The 26,371-nt window shown below is 39.7% G+C and overlaps 1 protein-coding gene across 1 annotated transcript in view; it reads left to right on the forward strand.

Moving 5' to 3' along the window:
* Window positions 1-216: 216 nt before the first annotated feature.
* Window positions 217-26,371, forward strand: part of ZNF804A (zinc finger protein 804A) — a 157,505-nt gene continuing 131,350 nt past the window's right edge. Inside the window, exon 1 of the mRNA XM_009468005.2 lies at window positions 217-327. Within this exon, the coding sequence (XP_009466280.2) occupies window positions 217-327 (111 nt within the window). The remainder of the gene's footprint in view (window positions 328-26,371) is intronic.

The raw sequence follows: 26,371 nt of genomic DNA on the forward strand, positions 1-26,371 counted from the left end.
GCTCAGACGGCTCCGCCGCGGCCGTGCCGCCGCTCCTCCCCCGGCAGCCAGCGCCGCGCCGCGCCTGAGGGGCTGCACGCCCCCCCCCCCCCCAGCCGGCCGGCGGCGCCGCACATGCCGGGAGGCCCCGCCGGCCCGGCCCTCCCCGCCGAGCCCAGGCCGGCCTGAGCGCCCTGCCGGCGGCGGGGAGGCGGCCCCGGCCCTATCCCCGGCCCCATGGAGTGCTACTACATTGTCATCAGCTCCGCGCACCTCAGCAACGGGCACTTTCGCAACATCAAGGGAGTTTTCCGAGGCCCCCTCAGCAAGAACGGGAACAAAACTCTGGTAATGGCTTCTTCTCTTGCCTCCCTCCCTCCCTCCCCTCCTTCTCTCCTCTTTACAGCAGCGTCTCCGGCTAACTGGAAACCGCTGCGTGAGCACCGCCAGCGATGCAGGCGGCCGGGGTGCTGCCCGGTTTTTTGCGCGGTCGGTGGTGCCTTTGCCGCCGCGGGGATGCGGTGCCCTCAGCTCCCGCCTGCCGGGCTCCCCTCCTTGCCGGGGGGCTGCCCCTGGCTCCCCGTATTCCCGGGGGCAGTCCGTGCAGCAGCGGTAGGGTGGGCGCTTGCCTGTCCTTTCTCAGCTGCTGATGCGGAGGCTGCTGGTGGAGAGGCTGTGACTGGAAAACCCAGGGACCCTCCTCGGCCGGGAGCCGCAGGGCTGGGGCTCCTCAGCCCGGGGTGAGGTCTGGGAGAGGCGGCAACTGCTCCGCTGAGGCGCTGAGGGGCATCCCTCGGCGAGGAGGGCTCCGCCTGGGTCACCGGGTGACTCCCGTCACCCCGGGTGCCGGGGGCAGCTGGAGCCCCTGCTTTACGAAGTGGAGAAGGGAGCAGAAACTTGGTTACTTGAGGTCTGAGCTCTTTGGGTAGAGGGGTTCATTTGTTTGAGAATAGCTTCAGAAATGATACAAATTTTTGTTTGTCAGCTGCTAAGTTTATTTTTAAAAGCAAAACTCTGGGTTTGAAAGGAATTGATGGGTTTAGGCAATTTGGCCAGATACTCTGAAAGTCTGCATAGGCTATTAAAACTGTTTCTATGTAAATATGCCATACTTCGATATCTTTGGTCTCTGTTGGGTTTCCTATGGTTTTTGCTGACTTGTTTGGACTCGCTTTGCTACTGTTACTGAACTTCAATAGAAGAGTTATGACGCGATAGTATTGGCAATACATGTGCTGTCCTGCCTGTTCAGATAAAAGGGATGTAGGATAACAGCAAGCTGGGTGAGCTGCATCACGTAGCATCGCAATCGTGGCACAACGAAGTGCGGACAGATGTCTGGAGAGTAGGATGAAGCTGAAAAAGGGGCTTAGCCACATTGTTTATCGCTCTCTCCCATCACCGTCTTATTCCGAAATCCCCTTTGGAGGAGATGGAGCAGAACTTACTCACCGCGTTCTTGTTCCCTCGAATGCACGACCTATATTGATGGGGAATTTACTAAAGTACTTAACATTTGCTAGAGTTGGCAAGCCTGCAATTTCTTCCTAAATAAAGAGATTAAAGCAAGTCTGAGCCAAGTCATAAAAATAGTAACTACTACGAGAGAATCTGAGGCAGATTTTTGGACTGTTTCAAATGTAAAGTTCCTGCTTTCGGGCTGTAAATCTCACCACAATTTTATTTACTGTGGATTCTGCATATTTTTCTGTTAGGGATTACAGTCTTTGAATTTTAACCAAGTATTTGTAGTATCCATGAGATGGCAATACGCGTGTAATGTTTCACTGTTGCAGTTGCAAAACCAAGACCTACTGTAGAAATATTTGGTACACTTTAAATAATTGCATAGTACGTCGCCTTCTTTCTGCTGAACAATTGCAGTAAAGATGCATTTGGCAAGACTGAGAATACCCTGATGTAACTTTTGGACTGTGTATTATCTTGTAATTCATAATTGATTCTGCTTCAATAGCATTTTATTCTTGCTTTTTCACTTTTTTTTCTCTTGGCAAAAAGACAGCTCTGTATTCTCAACATTCCTGATTGATTTATTTACTGGTAAAAACATTAGTGACATTATGTTTGGGAAGACTGGTGTTAACTTAAAATTCAAATAAACATATTGCGTAGGCTTTGAAAGACTCTTACTCTGGAAAGAAATTTAACTCAACCCTCCTCTTCAGTGAGATAGCATACACGCGAGGGGAGAAAAGATAGTATTGGCTGTGGATTTGCCATGAGAAACCTTACCTTTAAAAGCTTTCGTTGTGGGCAGTGACCAGTGTAATTGTCAAAGTTTTTGCGGGGTTAAAAAGGGTGAGTTCTTGATGTTGGCTCTGTGGACAGCAAAATGAAGTCCTTCACTATGAAAAAAATGGTATATATGCAGACATCAAGACTTTTATTTATGTTTGAATGATTTTTAATTGAAAGGAGACAAAGATACCCTTGGGTTGTGATGTGGGGTGATTGGATAGTTCAGACTAGTAGTTCTGAAGTGCTAAAGTATATTTCAGCCAGCTTGTATGGGAAAATCAAATGTTACATTGTTTCAGAGGATCAGTCACTTTCACTGTAAATAGGCTTTCAAACTTAAAAAGATGAAAATCTTTATTAATACAAAGTAGAATATGTCTTTAGAAGTTCTGACAAGAATGCAGCCTTTTAATATGATCTTGGTGTCTTCCATCCTAGAATAAGACGAGGAGAAACAGCAATTTGTAAGTCTAAAAACCAGAAATATTTTGGAGCCGCTCTGCCTCAGACGTTTCTTCCCATTTTGCTCTGAAGCATTCACTCTGTCGCCAAGCTTTCTAAAATCACTGCTTCCTCATAAACTGAGGAGAACCTGAAAACAGCCTCTGCTTGTACAGCATAGAATTGCTTCTGTGCAAAACTTCTGATATTTGTTAAGCTTTGCTTCTCTTGAAGAGTTCTGCCACCATACTGTAGAAAGAAAGATGACTGTACGTGCTACAGTAGAATTTCATAGCAAGTAGGAAAGTGCTGGTCTTAGTCAAATTATGAAGTTGTGGTTTCAGGATGATTTCACATTAGCCTATCTGCAAACCCAGAGCTGGTTAGGTTTCAGGGGAAGAAGGTCCTTAGAGCTTTTGACTGCTGTCCCACTCTGCAGTGACCTGGTATTCACCTGCAACTCATCTTTTTGTGCCCTACTCGCCAAGAGAGGTCACTGAGAAATACTTTTTCCTGATTGTTTGTCCCTGCAGGTGGTCCTTACATGTTCATGCTCTGCCCCCGTCCTGTTTCACACAGAACTAAAAGTAATTTAAAGCTTTACAAAGTTTTGGTTCAAAGCTCCTGGAAGGTAACAGGAAGAAAGAGCTACAAACCCCTGCGCACCTAGTAGGGAACGTGAAGCACAAAGCTTTGTCCTTCCTACTTTGAGTAGTTTTAAAAAAAAGTCTTTCTAGGTGGACAGGATCAAAGAGTTACTTTTTGGTAAAAAGGTGGAATAACAGTGTCGCTATAGCCTAGTTCCTAGGCATGGCCTTTCCCTAAGTTGTATCTGTCTGCAATGCCACCAATTGCAGGGCTTTGAGACGGCGTTATTTAGGAGGTGGAAATAAGTGAATGAGGGATGAAAATATCAAGTAGGGGAAGGAAGGGAAGGCCACACTTCTGTTCCTCAAAGGAAGGTGTATGGGGAAAACCTGAGCTTGGCGAGAAGTGAAAGGCACAAGAGGAAACAAAGCAAAGGGTGGATTTAGGCAAACTGAGAAAAGAGGCTATTGAAAAAAAAAAACAACCCACTTTTTAAAATTAAATAAAATAAGAAAAAATGCTTGTGAGTGAACCTTTAGTGAGATGGTAGGGGAAAATGAAGGAACGCATATCTACGTGCAGTTCTGGATATCTGATGGTACAGCTTTGCATACATGTGCTCCCCCAGGCCCACTGGGTAACTGCTCAGTGTGGGTAGGGCCCACTTACCCAGTTGTGATCCGCTGCTCCTTATCAGGAAAATGAATTTGAATTATGAATTGATGGGAAAGGGGCTCAGCACATCTGGAAGAATAGCATCCAAACTCTTAACATTCCTTCAGAAAATGCAGCAGTTTGGTTAAAAGAAATTGGTGATGTTTGGGCCGTTGGATAAGGCTTTATCCTCTCCCACTGCAGTTTCTACTGTCTGAAATATTCTTCAAATATGTACAATCTCATAACGATAGCTAATCCACTACTGGAGTGCTCTGTGGCAGCTCTTTGGAAGAGGTGTGTGGCTGTTTTTTTGGTGGAGTACTGTCCAAGTGAACTGACTGCTATCTGGTCTTTGTGGTTTTTGAAGAAGAAACTCAAAACTTACATGTGGGTCAGTAATACGTAATTTTCTGAAGCTCTTCCTGCGTTTTTATGTAATATTGCTTATGCCTTGGTGTTTTAATCAATGAATATAGGACTGATTGCTTGGCCATTTATTGTCAGGGTTCATACTTGGTGACTTTGAAGTTTTTCACAAGGTTGTTCTTTTTAGCAGTAGCAGTTTATAGAAATTTGTTTTTCTACAAACTCTTTCTTTTGTCTATGGATTTCCTGAAGTTTTCATGCACTTACTGTGTTCTTTTTTCATGACTTAAGTTATTCATGTCAAATTATGCTAGTCTGTCTTTGTAATTCATCTTCCTTGCTGTGGCTGCTGTCTTGCATCTTATAATCTCAAAAAGTTTTGAAACTTGTATGAAAGAATAGCTCTCTGGAGGGAGAAATCAGTTGTTTGGAGTTACAACCACAGGTGATTTGCTAAATCCTTAAAATATCTTTCAGAATATAAACTGAAGCATTTTAAGGCATTATCCTAGTTACATGTATGATTTCTGGTCAGCAAGAGAACCAACTCTTTGCTTGGTCTTCTGAGTAGCTGGTACATGAGTAGTGACCAAATATCTGCTATTTCACTCTTAGAGCCATTTACACGAGTGGAGTATCTATCTGTTTCATCAAGATTTACAGTGGTAGAGAACTGGCCATGCAGGGCTTGTTCGCTTCTTGTAATTGGACAAATACATTTTCTTTGTTGGTGATCAGAATGAGTAAGGTCCTATTACTTGTCCAAGGAGGTCAGTGAAAAATTTAGACCTTTAGATGGTATAAATTGCTATTGTAATTCTAATATTAAGTGTTCTGTTGATACTGATAGAAAGTAGGTAAGATCAAAGTAGGTGAGTAGTTGGTTAAAGGACTGTAGTAAATGTACCTAATACAGAAATCTATTACTGTGTATAACAATAACCTCTATATATGCATATATGTATATATAGGTGTATACTTCGGTTATAAATATGTACACAGGGGACTTCAGGGATAGAATTGAAATAGAGGTCCCCAGCTCCAAGGGAGGCAGGCACAAATTATCTCAAACTGGAACCAGACTCTGAACTCAATGTGGTAAGCCTTGTGGGGAGGAAAATCACATGAACTTCAGGTGGCTACTATGCAGTACAGCTTCATGTCTCCCAGTCAACTTGGACATGGGTGCAGGGGCCATGTGTTGACCTTTAAAATACAGCGTAGGTACAGGTCTGTCTAAAAAGCTGTTGGATGTCCATTTAAACCATATTTTATTAATCCAATTGTTTGTACCATCAGTTGTCTTGCCTCTTCGGTTTATTGAACAAAACTGCTTTGAATTTTTATTTATATACCTGTGTGTGTAAAATACAAAAATATTTATAACTACTTTTAAAAGTCCTAGGGCTTAGTTCTGCTTTTATAAAAACTCCGTGGAGTTCAGATATTGATATGCTAGTGTCTTCTGAAAATGCCATCTGCTGTTCAGGCTGTCTGTTGTCTTTGGTTCTTTTACATTTTGTAGAATGTTTTTGTATATCCAGATCAACTAAAGTAAATATGTTGTGTGGACATAAAAATCTATTTTATGAGAATTTCTGTTACAAATGTCCATGTCCTACTATAGTAAGAAAGCAGTAAACTACCCGTAAAACAGCTTTCCTGATGGAGAATACTGAAGCTGTTGTACTTCTGCATGATAAAGTGGAAATGTCTGCTGATTTCTAATACATATGTAAAATAAATAATACTTACTGTAGATTTATGTTAAATACTGGTAAAAACAGGTCCTGCAGTTCTGTTTGCCATATTGTATGTTACCAGTAGCTAGGGTAATTTTTAAATTATATCTTATGCATGCAGAATTTAATAAAAGTATTGTAATGTATTGTTTTTTATCTTTAGCGTTGCAGTTTGTACGGTAGAGTTGTTAGGCTAGAGTTATATTGGTTAAGGGAGAAAAATCACCTGTTACTTTCATCAGTGGTTTGTCCCCCGTGGATCTGCTAATGTCTTTTGGCATTTCAGCACGCTCATGACCTGAGTATGGAACTTGAAAACGTTCACATCTTTTCTATGAGAGAAGCTGAACAGCCCTAACTCATTAAAATATTAAGATGACAAAACAAATTCTACCTAATTTAATTTGAATAGTTAATCAGTGCCACTTAAATCATGATTGAAAAGCGACCGCTCAGAAGACAACAAAATAATTTGGTAAAATGGAAGTAACAATAAAATCATATCTGTATCCTACTTCTAGAGTTCATTTGTATGAATGCAAGCGACTCCTCTTTTTTTTTTTTTTATATGGCTGTCGGTAATAGCACTGATTCAAAGCATCATCAACAGGGTCGTTTTGGTGAGTTGAGCAAACAGGAGGCTATCATAATTTAAGTGCATTTCCAAAGCAACTCTGAGAGGTTGCAAGTCTCATGCAGTGAGACACGGCACTCTCATGTCCATTAGACTCTGTATGAGTACATTGTCTGGTCCAAAAAATAGTAGGAGCCGGAGTCCAATGTGCAGCAGATTTAAACTGGGACAGCTTCTGATTCAGAGCTACTACTGAGGCAGACTTTTGTAGTGTAAAAGCTTATTAAATGCATGGTAAGCTTGAAACACATCGGTATTCTGTTCAATGTAATTAGACTATTACCATGGTTAAATTAGTACACTTATTTAGTTTTTTCAGACCAAGGCCTTGAAGAGTAAGTCTGAGGAGAGCCTTTGCCTTGAATATTTTCTGATGCAAATATCCATAGCAATATCTTAGCTCAGAGATACATAATATTAATTTTAACACATTGCTCAAATATGCTAACTGGAAAACAGCAAGTTGGCTTCTGTATTTTCAAAACCACACATATTTTTGGTTTCATTAAACTTCTTGAACCTTCTCAAGGTACAGGTTGCAATTCTAAAACTCCCACCTTTCCTGTAGGCTGTGGGAACATATGGGTTTTCTGACCTTCCCATCAGCAGGGTTTAATCATTGAAAAAATTAGTTAACTGTGAGGAGCACATCTAGAGGACACTGAGTAGTAGCCTTTTTGTTTAGCACATTGGGTTTTCAAGTAGGATTTGACTAAGTAGGTGCAAGATCTTGGATGCCCCTAACTGGTGACAATTACAATATTTCCTGTTTTGAATGGCACTTAGGCATGCCAACAGGAACAATTAATCTCTGCAAAAATCAAAGCTATTGAATAGATGCATCATGAGATGTAGGGATGGACTAAGATAATCCCACAAAACCAATCTAGAACATTTTCTGTTATTTAGTATCTCAATATAGTTAATAATGATGGTGGCCTTATTTACAGCATAGATTCTTTAACACTGCCTGGTGGTGGTGGAAAGTGAGTTCATTTTTTTGTTTGCTCACTTGTGATTCAAATGTAAACACGGGAGAGGGAGTGAGCCTTCCTAATTTAGCTGTATCTGGCCAATCCCTTATAAACAAATGCTAGTCAGACTCTTTTATTTTTCCATGCATTTTTGGAGCAAGAATGCATGCTTTCCCTCCAGCATTCTTGAGAGACTGTTATATGATAAGCTGTGACTTAATGTTGTTTAAAAAAACCCAAAGTAAACAAAACAACATTTACTCACACGGATGCACGATATTTGTCATGTTTAACCTTGTTTTTTTCAATAGAGATAAGAAACTGCCCGAAGGCATCAGGAAACTGGAATTTTAAACTCAGTGTAATTAATTTATTTTGTTAAAATATGTTTACGATTCCCTTCCTCTGAGGACTAGCCATGGCAGGGGTACAGATTGGGCAGAGGGTTTCGTTTTTCCTTTGGCAGAAGATGTTTGTTCTGAACCATCTGAGTTGTGTGCAAACATGAATTTCTGTGGAACCCTATTTTTTTTAATTAGTTCAGATAGTAAATTTCCAAATATATTCAATATGGAATTTTAAATGGTGATAGTTATAAAGATAGTGTTGTAAGAAAGGAAATGCAAATTCTTCCCCCACAGCTCTGAAAGCAAATCCTCAAATAAGGCCTGGAGAGTAATCTCCAGAGCTCCCACCTGGCATTGCTCTCCTCATTGCATACCATAAAGAACAGGGCTTTGACTTAAAATTCTTGAAATGTCTTGGAAAATGTTTAGATTTGGTTTGAGGAACTGAGAGATATTTTTTTTTAGTATTTCATCGATATTCTTGGTCTGTACAAATGATTTAGGATTTGTCAGGCTTTTTGTCTGACCGTGCTGATTTCCATTTCTTTAAAACGATTTTTTTTTTTTTTTTTGTGAAAATGATATTTTTAGAGAGACTCCTTTCCCCAAATAGCAAGTGATCAGACTTCCTCCTCTGGGACCCAGCTCAACTCAAATATTCATGTTGCTAGATTTCTCACAGCTAGTGTATAGCTGTATTATGTACATTGGCCAACTCTTGGTCAGGTTGTTTTCTTTAAAACTTTGTAGTGCAAAACATCTGGTAGAATTTGCCTCTTCACCTAATAGAAGTAAGTTTGTGGACTAGGAAAGCTGTTTCCTTTCCAGCTTGCTGGTAACATATTTCCACAAGAAATACAAACCAGTGTATGTGAGACCTGTGAGACTGTAATTTAAAAAAAAAAAAGTCTTTTCTGTGGGTAGGTGTCTATACAGTTTGTGAATTTTTTTTCAATAAATACATTTACAACTTGATTTACGTGGCAGAATGTAATTGTTCTTTTAGGGTATCTGTTTAAATAGCTGCAGTTTCCAAGTATTTAATTTCTGCTGAAAGTGTTTTTAACAGGAGACCACAATACCCATTACAGAATAGCGTATCAGCTACTACTTAATAAAATGGATTTTGATAAAATGTCTGAGGTATAAACCTGGGGACACTCTTGAGTCTGTATAGGGTTATGATGCCTTCAGGGGTCTAGCTAAGTAGTCCATGCAACAAACTGAGCCTAAATCTGTAAAGCAAAATGCTTTTATTTTAATTTTTTTAAACTAGTCATTATTGAAACATATAGGGAAGTTTGCTTAAAGATGTTTAATTGTATAAGATGTTTGGTCTTGCTCAGTTGCAAACAGTTGGGTTTATCACAAGAGAGCATAGCATGGACAAAGATATTCGCTTAAAGCCTGGCCAGTCTCTAAACCTGCCTGTCCCAGGCTCGGCACTTAGGTCTTAGGCTGTTCCCAATATGCAGATTTGCTTTCTGCCCTTTTCAGCAACGCTGTTTTTCTGTGGTAGGAAAAAAAAAAAAGGCATGTAGTCTTCCAATGTCATGTCCAGTTCAATTCTTAACTCGTTGGTTAATTGCTGGCTGCGCTGGGAAGGAGCGGAGGGGTGGCAATGAGGAGTGCCTGAGAGGTGTGGGCAGGGAGGATGGGGAAGCCGCCTGAGCAGCACATGGGTACCAGCTGCGGGACAGCACTCTGGCTTTCTGCTCCCAGTGGGCAAGGAGTAAGTGTGTCGTTGGCTGTTATGGCCTTTGGAAAAGGCAGGGTTTTTTAAAGTGTATTTGTGGCTATGGTAATAAGCTGCTCTGGACCAACAGACTTGAATTAATCAGCAAAGGTAACTTTTGCATTGAGGCTTTTATTTATTTACTGTGCCTTAGTATTTTTCATATGTTTGGATAACTTGTTTTTATACCCCTAAATGTTAATACTGAGGAAAACAAAGAAGCTCATGGGAGATACCAAGAATGACTTACCCATTCCATTAGCGCAAAACTTCTTCCTCATTTTTAATAGCACAGGAAGATGTTTATCTAGATGTTAAGCACTCACTTGGTTTGGTTCCTGAATTTAAAAAAATGACAAAGCAAAGAAGTGGTATAAATAACATTATATCAGAGATCTTGGGCTTCTTATGTACTTGCAGCGTAGCATACTAGACTATAGTCTCCAATTTTTTTTTTAAGTATTGTATTTTTACAAAATAGTCCTAATGACAAAAAAAGTGATACAAAGTTTAGGTTTGCTTAAAAGTGAGACTCTGGAAATGTAATGTAATTACATAAAGAACATTATGCTCTTTTACATGAGCAGTAAACAACTGTTTATACAAATACAATGGTTGTTAATAGGCAATTTTTTTGAAGGAAAATATCTGTTATGCTGCTTATTTATGATACATACTTAAAATATAGTTAATGCTTTAGAGTACTCTGAGGTTAGCAGCGGGATGTACTGCTGAATAGATTCGGGTTTTGTTGGTTCTTTGCATTGATATTTCAAATAGTAATGTTGATTTTCTGATAGTTTTAAGGAAAATATTCTTTTATGAGGGAGAAAAATCAAGATAATACCTGCTTGTCCTGCTGTGCAAATGAGCCACTAAATCATCTGACACGTGTTTGTTTGTCAAATAAGCAAATGTGCGTGAACTAGCAGGTAGAATTAAGGAGTAGAAAGTGATTAAAACAGTTTTGAAGGACCACTTCCAAAGGTTTGTGGAGTTGTAATACTACTGGCCTGTTGAGCAGAGAGAAGAGCTTGCTACCAACAGGATGTCAAAAATACTTGAGTTTCTTTATGAAACACCTTTGAGTGCTCGTGGGTATGGAAGTGTCAAGGCAATGTAATTAGAAAAAGTCTAGTGAAACCTGGTAGCTGTAGCATTATGCTGGCAACTGCAGGTGGTGACAGAATGTGCCCAGAGTGGACCTGCTTTATAAATAACTGAGAAATAAAGAAAACCAGTGTTTTCCAGTGCACAGCTAGGTATGCGAAAGAAAAATAGCCAAGCTTTTTCATACAGAGAAAAGGAATAGTTACCAAATAATAGCAAGCAATTATACAGTGATTAATGATAAGATGGCACTGGACAAAGACCATGACAAAGGTTTGCCTATCGCTGTCAGCATATTCGTGGTGGCAGTGGCAGTATCTGCCTTGTTCATTCACATTCTTGCATTGAGAAACTGGAGAATTTTTGCTCGGTCAGACTCCTCTTGGAGGTGCGTGGTGGGAGGCAACAAGCTCAAGTTAAGAGATGGGAAATTTTGATCAGGCACAAGGAAAAAGAAAAATTTTGAGGGCGGTCAAACACTGGGAGAGGTTGCCAGACAGACTGTGGAATCTCCGTCCTTGGAAATGCTCAAAACTTGACTGAGCAGCCTTAAGCCATGCTTTAGGCAAGGCGTAGGATTAAATGTCCCTTCCAGCCTCAGTCAATGTTACGATTCTGTGTTCGATCTGTAGGAGAGCAGCTTTTAATTTAATCTTCTGTAATGACGTTCCTTGGGGAGCGAGGCATGTCACTGTTATGTCCTGCTCACAGCCTTTCGGGACCACTGGGTGCCCATGGCTCACCTCGTCCCAGATGACGGATGGCTGGCAGGAGAGGCGTCTCCACTGACTTTCTCTGGAGATCTCCTAATCTGTCAGAGGTCCAAAATACAGTGCTTGTTTCAGCTCTGAGTAACAAATAAATCAAATGCAACTATTGAATCTACTTCAGATTTCTTTTTAGGGATTCCTGAGCTGAGTCATGCAATTCATAGATAGCGACCCAATTTGTAATTAAGAAAGATGATGGACTCGGAACTTGTCCAAAACTAATTCATATTCAGCTCTCACTCCCCACAAATCATATGCATTATCAGCAGTATTTTATTGATTACACATTTTCATATTAAAAATTGCTGAAGTATATAATCTCGATTTTGGAAAGGCTTTTAAAAGGTACTCAGGAATACTGCCGAAAGAGGAATTGATTTGTTGTCATTAGAACAACGTTATGCAGAGGCAAGAAAAACTCAAGCTGAGCATTTTCTAAAGGCATTGTATGCTGCCCTCTTGCATTACTGGAGATGCAGATTGTTGCAAAGAGGGAAAAATAAGGAACAAGCCGTAAAGCTTATCTTCTCCAGCCCACAGAGCTCTTGCACTGTGGGATAGACGGTGTATACTTCATATAGTTTGAGTATTTCCAGGAAATTGGTCAGGTATTTTGCATCTTCTCATACAGTGGGTATGGTGTGCTTATGGGTTGATTTTGTTTGGGTTTTATATATTTATATATTATATTTTACGTAATATTTATATATTGTATAAAACATTTTTGTATGTTATATTTTTAATATATATTTTGTATATTCAGACCTATTGTTTAACATAATGGTGTGGCATCATATTCATTTCTTATAGCTCATGATTTACATAGAGCAAATATGATTCTGAGGGGAGGCAGTGCCAAAGCTCTTTATGAGTGGCTGAATCTCTCTTTTCTGTAAGAGGGGGCTGTTTGATACAGACAGTTTCCAATTAATTGAATGGGACTGAGCAGAAGACCATCCTTGGAGAAGTCCCCATAGAGAAAATCTGTCTAATTGAAGACTGTATATGTTCTCCCCCATCCCCATCACAGCAGAAGATTTGAGCTTGCTTTGAAGTGCTCTGGGCACTGCAGGCCAGGTAGTGGCTAATGCTGACCATGTCGTAGTCAAGAGATGAATTTTGGATTTGTTTTCAAATCGGTTAGTAGAGTAACTGGAACCATCTATAATCACCTTCTAAAAAAATCTGTCAGAAGTTTGATACATAGTAAATGTGAAAGCTACAATATGGAATAAATTATCAAATGGCTCAAGTTCAGTGTCTCTTTGAAGACTGCGGGGGGGTGGAGGAAATTACGCTTGTATTTTACACCTGCCAAATTGAATTACAGCAACAAATCTGTATAATTACAATTCAGAGACCATGATTTATTCTTGGAGTTAGGTAATTAGAAGCAGGACTACGCTTGAAGGTTCAAATTGGATTCTTAGAAAGAGTCCTTGCATGAATATGACCTGTACAGAAATCAGTGTTTTCATCTCTTCTATTTTAAGAATTTTGAATCATAATGTAAAGTGACTCATCCATTATTTCCTCATTTCTGCATCAGCAAGACGCACAAGAAATTGTTCCTTTGATTGTTTCCCTGCAAATGCAAAATCTTTACAGTTTCTTCTCTTTTCAACAGGCATTCATAAATCCAATTAACATTAATGAGTCTCACATGTGTGCATCAAGAGGAAAAAAATGGACCTTTTGTCCCTTAAAGTATGTGTTTAACTGCAGAAAAAATGAAGAAAAAGCTTTTGGTGAATTATGGGTTACAAAGTCAGTAGCTTCTATCTCATTTTTGCAGTAGCTAACACATTCCCCTGGTTCTCTCTCCCCTGTCAAGGGTCCTTGCATGAGCTATAAATGCAGGATGAGCAGTGCTATTGGTGGAGAGTGTTGTTATTACCTCCAGTTCTAAGATTAATTACTAATAGGCCACATTTTCAAGCCAATGGCAGGATTACAATAGGGTTAATGTGACAGGACTTCTGCTGTCTCATGACATAACTCTATGGGAACAGAGTGAAAGGAAGTAAAAAATATTAATATCTCGGTGACCTATAAAGAAGAAATACTTAGTGCTCCTCTTCCTCAGAGGTTCTCATGTCATCCCTCTAAAGAATAGGACCGATGTTGTAAGAAGTTGGTGACTTTGTGTATTATTCGGTAATAATTCTTGTTTACTTGTCGGGGACTCTTAGAGCAGCTATGACTTTCCCGATGACTCAGGAGAAGTCTTGATTGAGCTCAACACTGTTAGCAAGTGAATGGGATTTTAGTAAATTAAATATTGACCTCAAGAATAGCATCTGCTTCTGTTGCTGGCAAAACAGTCTCAATAGGGGGAATTTTGCTTAATTTAATTCATTGCCAATTAACACCAACTTTTGATTACTGATTTGGGTATTGGGGTTGGGAAAGAAGACTTAAATTGAGGAAACACTTCCTTAAATCTGGCAGTGGTGAAGCTTGAATGGGACTGGGCGGCTCACAGCAGTGTTGGGACCGACCACGATGGGCGTGGAGTCCACCACAAGTCACCCCTCAGGCCGCCGCCACCCAAAGCTGCCATGTGCCCCCAGTACACCTCCTCAGTCACAGCTGACATACAAAAAGGCTCCAAGGAGCTCATTGCAATATAAATCCACTGAAACCATATGGTCTCTCAGAATCATAATATCACTTCAGAGGTTTAGAAACAGCATCTTTATTAGCTGTAATCACTCCAAAATTTTTGTTTAAATGAATAGCTGTAACTACTCAATATAGTTATATTTCCATACAAACCTGTTGTGCATTTTGGTTCAGAAAAGAAGGCTTCATCATTCACGTGAAAAAAAAGAATGGTCAAAGTCTCTCTGGTTGACCCTTGTGCTAGCAGCCATCTAGTAGGATCATGACGAGGCTCTCAGAGGTGTAGATTATGACTGCACTCCATGTAAGATGATCTAATGTGCACATCTGTATAGGATGCTCTATGCTTTAAAATAACTGCTGTTGCACTTTTACATGATGAAGCATTTCCTGATACTATTATAATTTTGCAACTGAGTTTCCTCTGCAGTATTTGAAGTTAAACCCGTTTTGTCCCGACTAATTACTGGCCCTCCTCGATGGTTATGTCCTTCAGATATTTGTAAGCTGTTAAGAATCCTCATTATTTGCATCTTTTCCAAGCTTGGCACACTTAGCAATTTTCCTCTTTTTTCGTACATCAGTTCCTCTGGTCTTGATTATGCTGTGGCTTTTTTTGTAAGCTTGCTCCAGCTTTTCAATATGAATCTATCAAAATGGTTCCCAGTAGTCCACATAAAGGTGAAATTAGAAAAATTCCGTGGATGTTGCTAGTGATTCCTTCATGTTACAGATATTTGGGGGTGGATCTTGCAGTCTGTATTTATAGTGACATGTGCTTATTCTATACATAGTCTCACTAACATCATTGGGCCCGCTTACTTCATCCTATTCTTATCACTTCCCCAATTCCCTCCTCCACTCCTCAAGTTCCTTGCCACAAATGCAGCATTTGGCTATGGTAGAGTTTTTAATTTTCTGGAGTCTGTAGTTGTGCTATGACTTCTCCGTTGCCTTCAATGTATCAGATATAATTTTCAGCTTCTCGGGAAGGTGCTTCGATAAATCCCTGATTATAACATTTGTAAGATAGACTTGTTTGTATTTTGTAAGAATAATGTGATCCTTGCCAGGAGCTGACAGATTTATTTCCTTCTGCACTATTAATTGCTCATGCTTGTATATATGTACATATATATTTGTTCTTTCCCTTGTGAAAGAACAGAAATAAATATGAAGCATTTCTACACAGTTAGAGACATAAGTTTTATTTCTGACCTCTTTGTCTTTTAATCTTTGCCTTATATTTCCCACTCTGTAGTTCCCTCCTGCCCCCATCTGTGGAAAATCTGCTTAGCTTGGTTAGCACTAACTCATTTTGCTGTCGTCCTGCTCTGTGCAAACCTCACCTCAGTGGGTACATGCATTCTCTGTCATGGCTCTTTGACCTCCCAGTCCACTTCAGCTGACTCTCCTTACATGCTTTTTCTGGTTAGTGGGATGATCAGAATCCACTGAGGGTTTTTTTTTTTTTAAAAAAAAAAAGTTGCCAAATTTGTTCCTTTCACTGCAAATGTTTGAAAATACCTGTGTTATGTTGAACTTAGATCTCACTGTTGATTCTTATACAGTTGTACAATTTAATTTTCTCAATTTTACCGTTCTGACTAGATTGGCATTCTCATCACTTACCATCTGCCATGACTTCAGGTTCTTTTATCTTTTTTTTATAGGCTGAGTTTTTAAAACTGCAGACGTAAATTGAATGAAGTTGAGCTTCACAGCAGACAAGTGCTAGTCACCAATACCCTTAAGTTAATTTTTACTTGTAACGAAACATGAGAGCCGTCAAGATGTGAGTTTATTTAATCTGAAGAAGCCTACCGCCTTTGCATTTCCTGGTGATGCTGTAGACTGCCAGGCTGCAGAAATACTGTTATTGTCGACTTTTTTTGTGACAGGATTAGCTCTTACATCTGTCTGATTGTTCTCTTCCACCCTTCATCGCTGCAGAGAAGTACAGGACATAACTTGCTGAGATTTCATGTTATTTTGCTCCCTCCTTCTCTGTGCTGGGGAGCAAGGTGCCTGGAGCATGGCACTAACCTGCCAGCTGGGGGGCATGGCTACCTTGCTTTCACTCCAATTAGAGTACTGAGCTTGGCAATGAAAGGAAGGAAAGAAAACATCATAAAACTTTCAGATACAATGCTGGCAAGTTAATATGCATGCTTGAACACTCGAAAAAATGAAATAAAATCCTGGGGTGCCGGAATTGTCTGGTGAGCAATCATTTTCATGACAAAGCTCTGGATTTGAGAAATATTTGAAGAACATAAACAGTGATTACTTTCCTTGACATTGCCCAACCCCCCTTTTTTTTTTTTTTTTTTTTTTTTTTTTAAACCATACAGTAAACTTTAGTATTTTATGGTTCTTGCTGCCTTTTCCTATTCCCCTGTTCATTTCTTTTACATCCATCATTTGGAGGGGTAGGGGCTGCCTACAACTACATTACTTGTAATTGAGAAGATGATCTGCTAAATGTAATTCTCTGTTATAGTCTCTGTCCTTTTTAATGTCTCTCTGTCTGGTGCTCCTGCTTTTCTTTTCTTTCTCACATGCTCTTTTTTGCATATTTTTCCTTTCTGCCTATACCTCCCTAAAGCTGCTTTCTTTCTTTTTTATATTTTTTGAGCTTTGTTCTGTTTCATATCCCAAGTCTCTGCAAGTTATTTCTCAAAACCAAATGCCATTTTTAGAACTAGATTAACTGCCTTTAGTCAATCAGAAAATGAGAATTCAAGCTCTGAGCTTTAGCTTTGACTTTTGTTAGAAGTAAAGAAGCTTTTTTGATTATGTTGTAAGAATAAGGTCTCTAATACAGTCTTAATTGCTTTGCTCGTTAATTTGTTAGATCTGGTACAGATTTAATGATATCGTTGCAGCTGGCATTTAGCTGATTGGAAAAACACGACAATTTTTGTATTTAGATATTGCAAATGAGAGAATGGCAAAACTGATTTATGCTACTCTATTTCACTGCTTGTAATACTCCACATTTGTTCTTGTGAGCAGTTACAAGTAAGAAAAATCCTCATAAAGCCTGACTAGACAGAACTCAGAAATTTGTGTTTCTAAATGAGTGCATTGTTACTACTATTATTTCTTTTGCTAAAAACCAACTGGGACACCAGGATGAGTATGTGTGTGCTCACATATATAAAATGTATTTTGAGGGTCACCGTTCCTTTCATAATATGAACAGCATAGCGAAGGCTGTATTTACGTAGACTTGAGTAAGCAGGGTGTGATCACATGAAAATGAAGAGATCTCTTGTAAAATTTTCTTGCAGTGATGTTTTTGGATTTTTCTTGGACAAGGAGACAATGGCAAAATTGAAATCTGTTATTTTAAACTGTCCATCATGATGCTGAACACTTAATCTGATGTGAATTCACCTTCAGGTCTGTTAGATAAAGACCTGAGCTGTTGTTCATGACAAAAAGATGTAAAAAAGTAATGAAAAAGTGATTTTGAAGAAATGGAGGGTGGGTGACGAAACAGAGGAGGATTTGGCTGGTAACAAAGCATATGGATTGCTTCAACAGCATTGCTAGAAATGCTGAGGTGAGTTCAACTGCTGGTAGCTGGAAGAGGGCAGCATTCATACTGGCAGAAAGATGGACTTTCCAGGGAAGTCTGTCACTCTCTGGCCATTTCTTGAGCAGATCTCAAGAACCTGTGGTAGCATGTAGCTTTGTTCAGGTATGTAATGAGCTATGTTGGGAATTGCTCCTTCTGTTATACTTGTGGGCTACATAAAGTCAAAAAGTCAAGATGATACTAAAAAAGCATATACTGAAGATTTAATATTGCTTAAACTTTGTGTTCTCTGAAAGGCATAGAGGAATGTTTAAAACAAGATTGTGAAACTTTTGACTCCTCCTAACTGTCAAACCTCATTGAAGCTTTTTTGAACAGTTTCCCTTCTGCTTTCTCCAGCTCATTTCCCACAAGAACAGTCTCTCCAGATGACAATAATAGTCAAATACTCTATAATAAACACATATATGGTACTTCAGTGCTACCTATGCATACACACACATGTGCTTGCTGGTCTGTGTACGTGCATGGAAGAAGGTCAGCTGTAAGGAGTTAGGCACCCGTACGCGCCATTCATCAAGCTGATGTTCGGAGCGTGTACAAAAGCTAAATGGCTGGGAAGCAGCTATCTTGTTCAAAAAAGCCACTTAACGAGACATTCAGTGAGGAGGTAACATCTTTAAAAATATTTAGTGGCCACTCGAAACCTGAAAAAGCAACTTTTTGAAATATTTAAAGACCAGCATTTTTCAGGGGAAAGCTGAGAGGTTCTTATGGAATAACGCTACTATCTTTTAATGTTACAATCACTCAACTGATCGGAAAAACATCTCTTGATTATTTTATACTTAGATCCACTTACTACCTGGAAATACAGCTTGTACTGAAATATATTAATTGTTTAAAGGTGTCAGATATCGGAAGACAAATGGTTTCATTACACTGTATTAAGCATGTTAGAATAATAGTTTAATATGTTCAAATCGCTAGGCAGGGAGGTATCATGAGCCTTTCTAGCACTTTAACATAGCACTCCTGACTCTCTTCATGTGAACAAAAAGTGGGGTTTTCAGAAAGATTCCTGTTTATGTAGTGTATGTTTTGCTTGCTTAAGCTACATTAAATGTTAGTTTTCACTGTTACATTTAATTTCTTAATGTATGTGATAGATTTTTCTCTTTCCTTTAATGTTGCCTGCATTTCAGAGGTAAATTAAATTAATCCCATGGGAACTTCATACATGCAGTCAATCCTCTGACTGTCAAGCTTTTGTTGATAGTCTTGGAAACATTTGTTTATCATCAGATGTGCTAAGTTTTACGTGTTGAGACCAAGACATGTACCAGTGGTTCCCATCTCATTCTTCCTGAAGCAAAGTGTCGATCTCACTCATTTTCAGTGGTTGTAACAACATATTACAAGTTGTCAGTAAGTGACAGCTTTTAAAATAGGGTCATGTCTTGCTTTTACACTAACAAAATACACTGTAAATGAGAGATCTTGTATGGTCTGCTGGTGACTGAATCACATGTTTATTCTGATGTTAGCGTTTAATATATATGTGCCTTTGGATGCTTTATGTGTATCTGACCTGTTGAATAGCCTGAAGATTGCTCAAATTCTACCCATCTCCACATGGCCTTCCCTGATCCATGCCAATGAGTGGGAATCAGAAGAGAGCTACTTATGCCTCCTATAGCAATAACTGGAGAATGTTTAAGTCAATCACGGGGATGTAGGAATGATTGCATTACCTTGGCTTAGAAATGTTACCCTCTGTTATCTGAGCATGCTTTTAGCCTGAGAAACGATGAGTAAATCGATTCAGCTTAGCTTGCTTTCCTCCTAGGCTAAGCTAATTTGAATCGCCTTACATTGCTTATGGTTAAGGGCAGGAATAAGGACAGCTGACGTATACAACCTTGTGAGAAGTTACAGTTGCCCATTTGAGCCACAGGAGCTGCACTGAGGTGGCTTAAGTTCTGTAAAACTGTTTTTGCCAGCACCCGCATTATAATTCATTTCTGAGAGATACTGTAGTTTTGAAGTGAATCGCCTTTACCATGCGTTGGTGTGATTTGCACGGTGGTGCTGGGACAGGTGAACAGATTCCTTTTGGAGAAAATGAAACTCCTCTCTGTGAGTCTACCAAAATATATGTTAAGCCATCACTAAGGGTCCAAACCTATGACTGGCCTTTGGATAGCTTTGAAACCTGTGCGTTGGGTCTAGGGAATTGGAATAAATCCAGTTTGAAGCCAAGTCCCTGATCTGCTTCTGGTGCATGTTTATTTACACTAACTGCATCAATCTAGAGATCCATCCTCTTGTGCAATTTCTTTATAATGTGGACATGGCCATATGTCTACATATAATGTAGACTGAGCTATTTCCAGAATCAGCATTTTACTATATAATACGAAAGTGCAATTAGGTATTATGATAATTATACTATTTCCTTTGCAGCGTATGAGGTGATAAAGCAAGAAAAGAATAAAATATTTCAAATTTTTGTATTATATGCTTGCATGCAAACATTCCTTCTTGCACAGATGCACACAAAATTTCTTCCCCGTGTGGCTGGCAATGTCTGTTTTACCAAGTATGGAGGCACAAAGGAAGCAGATCTGTAGAGCAAGGCATCAAAACCCCAGTGTGTGCAATGGATGGACTTGAGGGCTTTGCTCTGCTGGCTCTGATCTGCTCCAGTGAACTAAAAGGCCATTAGCAGGTGGAGTGCATAGGTGAGTCCTGGAGTTCATCTTCCACTTTCACTTGTGTGCTGCAGGACTTCTCCATGGTGTGTATCAAAACACAGTAAATGAGGGCGGTTGGGATGTCCGGAGGCGCACACTTTGGGAACTAAAGTACTAATGTAGACACATCTGCTCGTGTAGATATACTTCTGCCAAACAACATTTACTAGAAGCAGGTTTGTTTTTTTCAGGTGAGAGATGAAAGTATGGGAGAGGTTGAAGCTATGTTTATGAAAGCCCATAATGTTTTAAAGTCAATCTACATTTGCTGTTGGGTTTTCTTTTTCTCCAGCAGAATATTCATGTGTCTTTTGAAATTAATTGGTCTGCTCATCATTAAAATCAGTGGAGTATCATTTAAGTAAACCCCCAAGAGCTAAGCTTGCAAGAAAAGTTCTAGCTCTTCCTGAGTGTTTGAGGGCAGAATCAGTGCCATATCCGTCCATCCGTAATCCCCTTAGATTGTGTCTTTCTGGCTTCATTAGGAGTAATAGCATCAGTAGGAGGAACTATACCTTCGCTATCTCCCCCAACATTCTGCAATTTTTCTCTCAATGATTGCATCTTTAAGTAGTTTATCCTTTCTATTTCACTTTATTGATCAAAGTTCACAAAACAAAACTTGTGATTCTTGCACTGCATAAGTTTAATTCCTAATCTCTTTCAATTTAGGATTCTATGAACTAGGCCAGAAAAACAAGGCACAATATTCGGAAAAGTTATTTAAAGGTGGTTAAAACCTTAAATACTTTTTCATCTGACACTAGGCAGAATTTGTTGTAGAAGTTCAGTAATTAAGTCAAATTGGGTGCTGTGCTTCACATACAGAAGAGTAGCTTGGCACCAACGTAGCAGAGCTGCCCTCTTGCATTTCTTTAGCTATTGTTCCAATGTCACTGCGTCAAAATAACTTAGTGCTTTTGTTCAGCCTTCTCTAATCACCTTGCTTAGATCCAGATGTCTGAAAGAGCATGGGGAAAAACTGATTTCACTTAAAGATTTAAAAAAAAAAAAAAAAAAAAAAAATTGAGGCAGTTCTGCTCTGTCTCTCTGGGACGGGGACGCTGGCGGTTTGTTTTCTCTTGCTCTATCTTGTGCCAGTGGTATGGCACTGCTCTGCAGTGAGACGTGGCCAAGACTTCTCTTGTCTGCGGAGCTCCTTACGTGGCCAGAGGAGTGAGTGTTACCTCTCTGATGTATGCTCTTGTTTCTGAGAGTCTCCTTCTCACTTTGGTAACCTAAACGGCAGATGTTTCTCAGCAAAGTTGGTGGCAAAATGCCTGTTGAGTTTAATGTTGGAGCTCCTTTCTCATAGTGTTGACTGTTTGTATGGGACTTTTTTTCCCTGATTATGTAAAATATGTGCAAATGTTTGCAATAGATGATTAAATGTGTACTACCTGAATATTGGGACATTATTGCTCGCTACTGCTGCAGCAAAATGCTGAGATGTGTATAAAAGGCTACAATAATCGTTCACATTTTCAATTCATGTTTTCATGAATATTCTGTATATTATATAGATTATAATATTGTATATAGTTTTATATTTTTAAAATTAAAGAAGACTAATATCTCTTTCGACTCCTGACTTTTTCAAACAAAAACATTAAGTGGCCAAGCATTTTTTGGGTATAGAAGTAATTTGCACAGAGTTTAAATGATACCATTTTCTTACAGAATGAGATACAGGCAGGTCACTCGTATTTTCACTTGTATATATTTTAAATTACAAGGTAGCTAGGTTGGTAGTGATGCATTTTCCTTTTGTTACTGATGTATAACCTGAGCTGACAGCTCCCCTTAACAACTGGACATAATAGTCCTAAATGGGGTGACTGCTATCTGCGTGCGCTGAGTCCTTCTGTTCAGCTGGCATTTTGCCCACCTAGAAATTGCTCAATAAAAATTCAGTAAAATATATGGGCACGTAGTGATCTTTTTAAAATCCCTACCAACTACCTTCCTTATTTCACCTCAAAAATTTACTGTTGTTCGTTGGCTCAATAATATTATCTGTATAGTTAAAGTTAAGGGGGAAAAAAAAGCCCCTGACTTTTCTCCATTGTAAAGAAGCATGATCAAGCTAATTTTCAAATAGCTGTGTAAGGTAAAAGAATAATATGCAAATTTTTATCTGAACTTGAAGATTAATAGTGGCATAGCTAGAAACAGTCATTAATGAACCAATAATGGGGGGGGGGGGAATACTGAGTTTTGAGAATGTCACGAGCTTTAATTGCAGATCTTGCTCATTCTTTGAAAAACCAAACCAAAACCAAACAATTCTTAATTCCTTTTGGCTTCAGGAAATATTGCGTGGGGTGTAAATGCACGTTTCCAGTGCAAAGCCATAGGTAATGCTGTGTATTTCAGAATATTTTGGTAAAAGTGTGACCACTCTTGCCATTTTCGCCCACTTGGTATAGGTGTTCTGAAAACCTGGGGTTTGGGTTTATTTCCCTTTTCTGTTTCTAGTTTTAGATTTTGATGGAAAAAGACTCGTGACCGGACTTGCTTTTGCCAGGTACATCTGAGCAAGATTAGTTGGCTCTTACTCAAAGAGAGCATAAGGACAAGAGCAGTTCAGCACAGCTGGGTATGGGAGCGGGAAGCCAAAGCCTGGAAATAGCCATTAGCCATGTCCTGGCAGGCGCGAGTGTGAATCAGATGACTCCCAAGCAGGGTGGGAGACTGCTGTAGCATCTTTGTTGCATGACATTGGGGAAACCTTGAGCTGATCTAATTTTCTTTGCCAAAAAGTGGTTTATTAAAAGTAGGGTATTTTTTGTACTTTTGTATTGCAGTTTCTTGTGATTCAGCTAGGAAAGTCCTGTAATTGAAATCAAGTTACTTTAGTCTGTATCCTGAATACATCTGGGTGCATACTCTGCAGCACGATGCCTGGGGTTTGGGCAGCAAGTATAAGATAGAGATTCCTCTTGCCCTTTGAGGTGCTGCTAAATACTTGTGTCTTTTTGGCCTCATGGAAGAGGAATAGAGTATACAAGCAGAGAGTTAAGTATGAAAACCTAATGTGAAGGAGAAATTTGCTATTTTCCATGATGATTTAAAAGCTGAAAAGCTGTGATAAAATCATGATTATTGTGCTTTGCATCTGAGTTTCACTCTTTGTTAGAGTTGAAAGGGAAAATGTTTGTTTCCTACAAATTTAGTCCCAAACTCTTGACACAGCTCCAGCCCAGCTGCTCACATCTGTAGTCTCAGTGTTTTTCAGGGGTAACAGAGTAAGAGAGTAGTGTAATAAAAAATAACTTAAACGACCCCTTCCTCCAGCAACCCAAACCCACCAAAATCAAAGAGGATGGTCCGTTACGTGGTATAAGATGTTTACATAGGAATTAAGTGAGAAGCATGACAGCTCATTAGCTCCTTTGTTCTCATCTGGTTGGGCTGGAGAAGTGGAGAATTTTCCTTTTTCCCTTTGAGTGCAGGGAGGCTTGTCTGGGTGTGAGCCCTGATCTCCCCTTCTGCATGGGACTTTCTCTTGGTTTGGCCAGTTCTGCTGTTTGCAGGTCTCTCCCATGGCCTTGGTTGGTTGGTTTTGTTTTTCCTGCTGCTTTAATTGGTGTATGCTTTTAATTCAAAATCTACTTGTGGAGTTTAGGGCATATACCATTTATGTAAGTTAGTTTAAAATTACAGCACTTTATTTCCTTCCTCCCAGATCCCTCAGTAATTATAAGAAGGATAGATTATTTTATCTAGAGCTTTTCCAGCCACAGTAATTTAGTCAAGAAGGTCATCACTCTGCTCCCGTTCAAAAATCTGGTTTTGCAACTTTTAACATCATATATTCCCTTGGGAATTAGCCTGATAAGAGAAATACAGATAAAATCACAATGATTTTGTGGAAATCTACTAAGAATGGAAGAGTTTAATAGTTAATTGTTGTTAAGATAATAGTGAATATTTTACATTTATAATACCTTATTGACAATTTACAAAGAAATCAGCCTGGAAGTAAGGTAATCTTAGAAGTCTACTTAGCAAGTTTAAAATAAGTATTCCAGGAAACCTGCTATGTGAGCATAGTTCCACTCATCCGCGACACAAAGCTTTAAAATAGATGCTTGTGTTTTACATTCCTGTCTTTTATTACTAAATAATTAATGCATAGGCATGGTGCACCTCATATGAAGATTTTTGTAGACTGTAGAGAAACCTAACTATTCTGGTTGGACCACATATGTAGAGTTTTATTTGAGTGTTGACATATCGATTCAAATGCAATTTCTTTGGAGCACAGTGGGGATGAATACTGGACTGGATGATAGACATTTGCAATCCAGGAGAAGATAGGTATTAGCCAACTTTGGGCAGATAAACAGAAAACAGAATTTCGCTGTTGGATAGAGTACGGCACAGCTCACTATTTCTAGTTTATATACCCTTCCTTTGAGTTCTTTCCTGAACTTAGAAAAATCATAGAGTCGTTTAGGTTGGAAAAGACCTTTAAGATCATCAAGTCCAACCCTTAACCTACCACTGCCAAGTCCACAACCAAACCAAGTCCCTAAGCACCACGTCTACATGTCTTTTAAATACCTCCAGGGACGGGGACTCAACCACTTTCCTGGGCAGCCTGTTCCAGTGCTTGACAACCCTTTCAGGGAAGAAATTCCAGGCGCAACTTAAGGCCATTTCCTCTTGCCCTATCACTTGTTATTTAGGAGAAGGGACCGACCTCCACCTCACTACAACCTCCTTTCAGGTAGCTGTAGAGATCCATAAGGTCTTCCCTGAGCCTCCTTTTCTCCAGACTAAACAACCATAGTTCCCACAGCCGCTTCTCATAAGCCTTGTTCTCTAGACTCTTCACCAGCTTCGTTGCCCTTCTTTGGACACGCTCCAGCACCTCAATGTCCTTCTTGTAGTGAGGGGCCCAAAACTGAACACAGGATTCAAGGTGCGGCCTCACCAGTGCTGAGTACAAGGGGACGATCACTTCCCTAGCCCTGCTGGCTGCACTATTTCTGATACAAGCCAGGATGCTATTGGCTGCCTTGGCCACCTGGGCACATTGCTGGCTCATATTCAGCCGGCTGTTGACCAACACCCCCAGGTCCTTTTCTGCCAGGCAGTTTTCCAGCCACTCTTTCCTCAAATGTTTGGATGTAGCACAGAACTCGCTCTTTATTCGAATGTGAAAGGGTAGCTTTGGCCAGTAGACCTTACATTGAATCACGCATAGCCTGTCTGTGTTAGCATTAAACTAGAGCAGCTGCTGTCTGTTCTGCCAACAGCATGAATCCAGCATAAAATCCATTTCACGTATATGTTTGTGTCTGACCTAACCCAGACTTGAGCTCCAGCAGCGATCTGGTAGCATGCAGGGTCAGCATCCATAAACACGTGTGAACGTAACCTTCGGTGACTGCCTTGGATGGAATCTGTGGTGCCATCCTTGGCTTACAGAGTATGCAAGAGCATAAAGTAGAGGGTTGACTTCTGAGAAGCAGAGGAAGGTTGGAAATAGGAGCTTTGTCCTTGAGGGCTCTTGTCTTTATGTACTGTAGTTCATCTTCATCTGTACTATGGTCACCTATCCAATGTGATGAAATCTTAAGAAGTGTGGGTTTTTCTGGGAGGTGGGAAAGATTTTTGTGTTAGAGATCCATAATTACTCCGATTTTATGTCTGTATTTTATAAGCTTTCAATTTTAATAATTTTTGCAGGCTTTATCAATGAGTTCTTGTAAAGGCTTTGAGTACTGTGTGAAACTGTTGGATTAGAGACAAGTGTAATGGAAAATAATCACTATTATTAGATTAGCTAGTGAGATAAGACGGGGTAGGTGAAAATGGATTGGGCGAGTT

The sequence above is a fragment of the Nipponia nippon genome, unplaced genomic scaffold (genome assembly GCF_047370975.1).
Source record: "Nipponia nippon isolate SJK-2023a ecotype South Korea unplaced genomic scaffold, ASM4737097v1 scaffold_5, whole genome shotgun sequence".
Lineage (NCBI taxonomy): Eukaryota > Metazoa > Chordata > Aves > Pelecaniformes > Threskiornithidae > Nipponia > Nipponia nippon.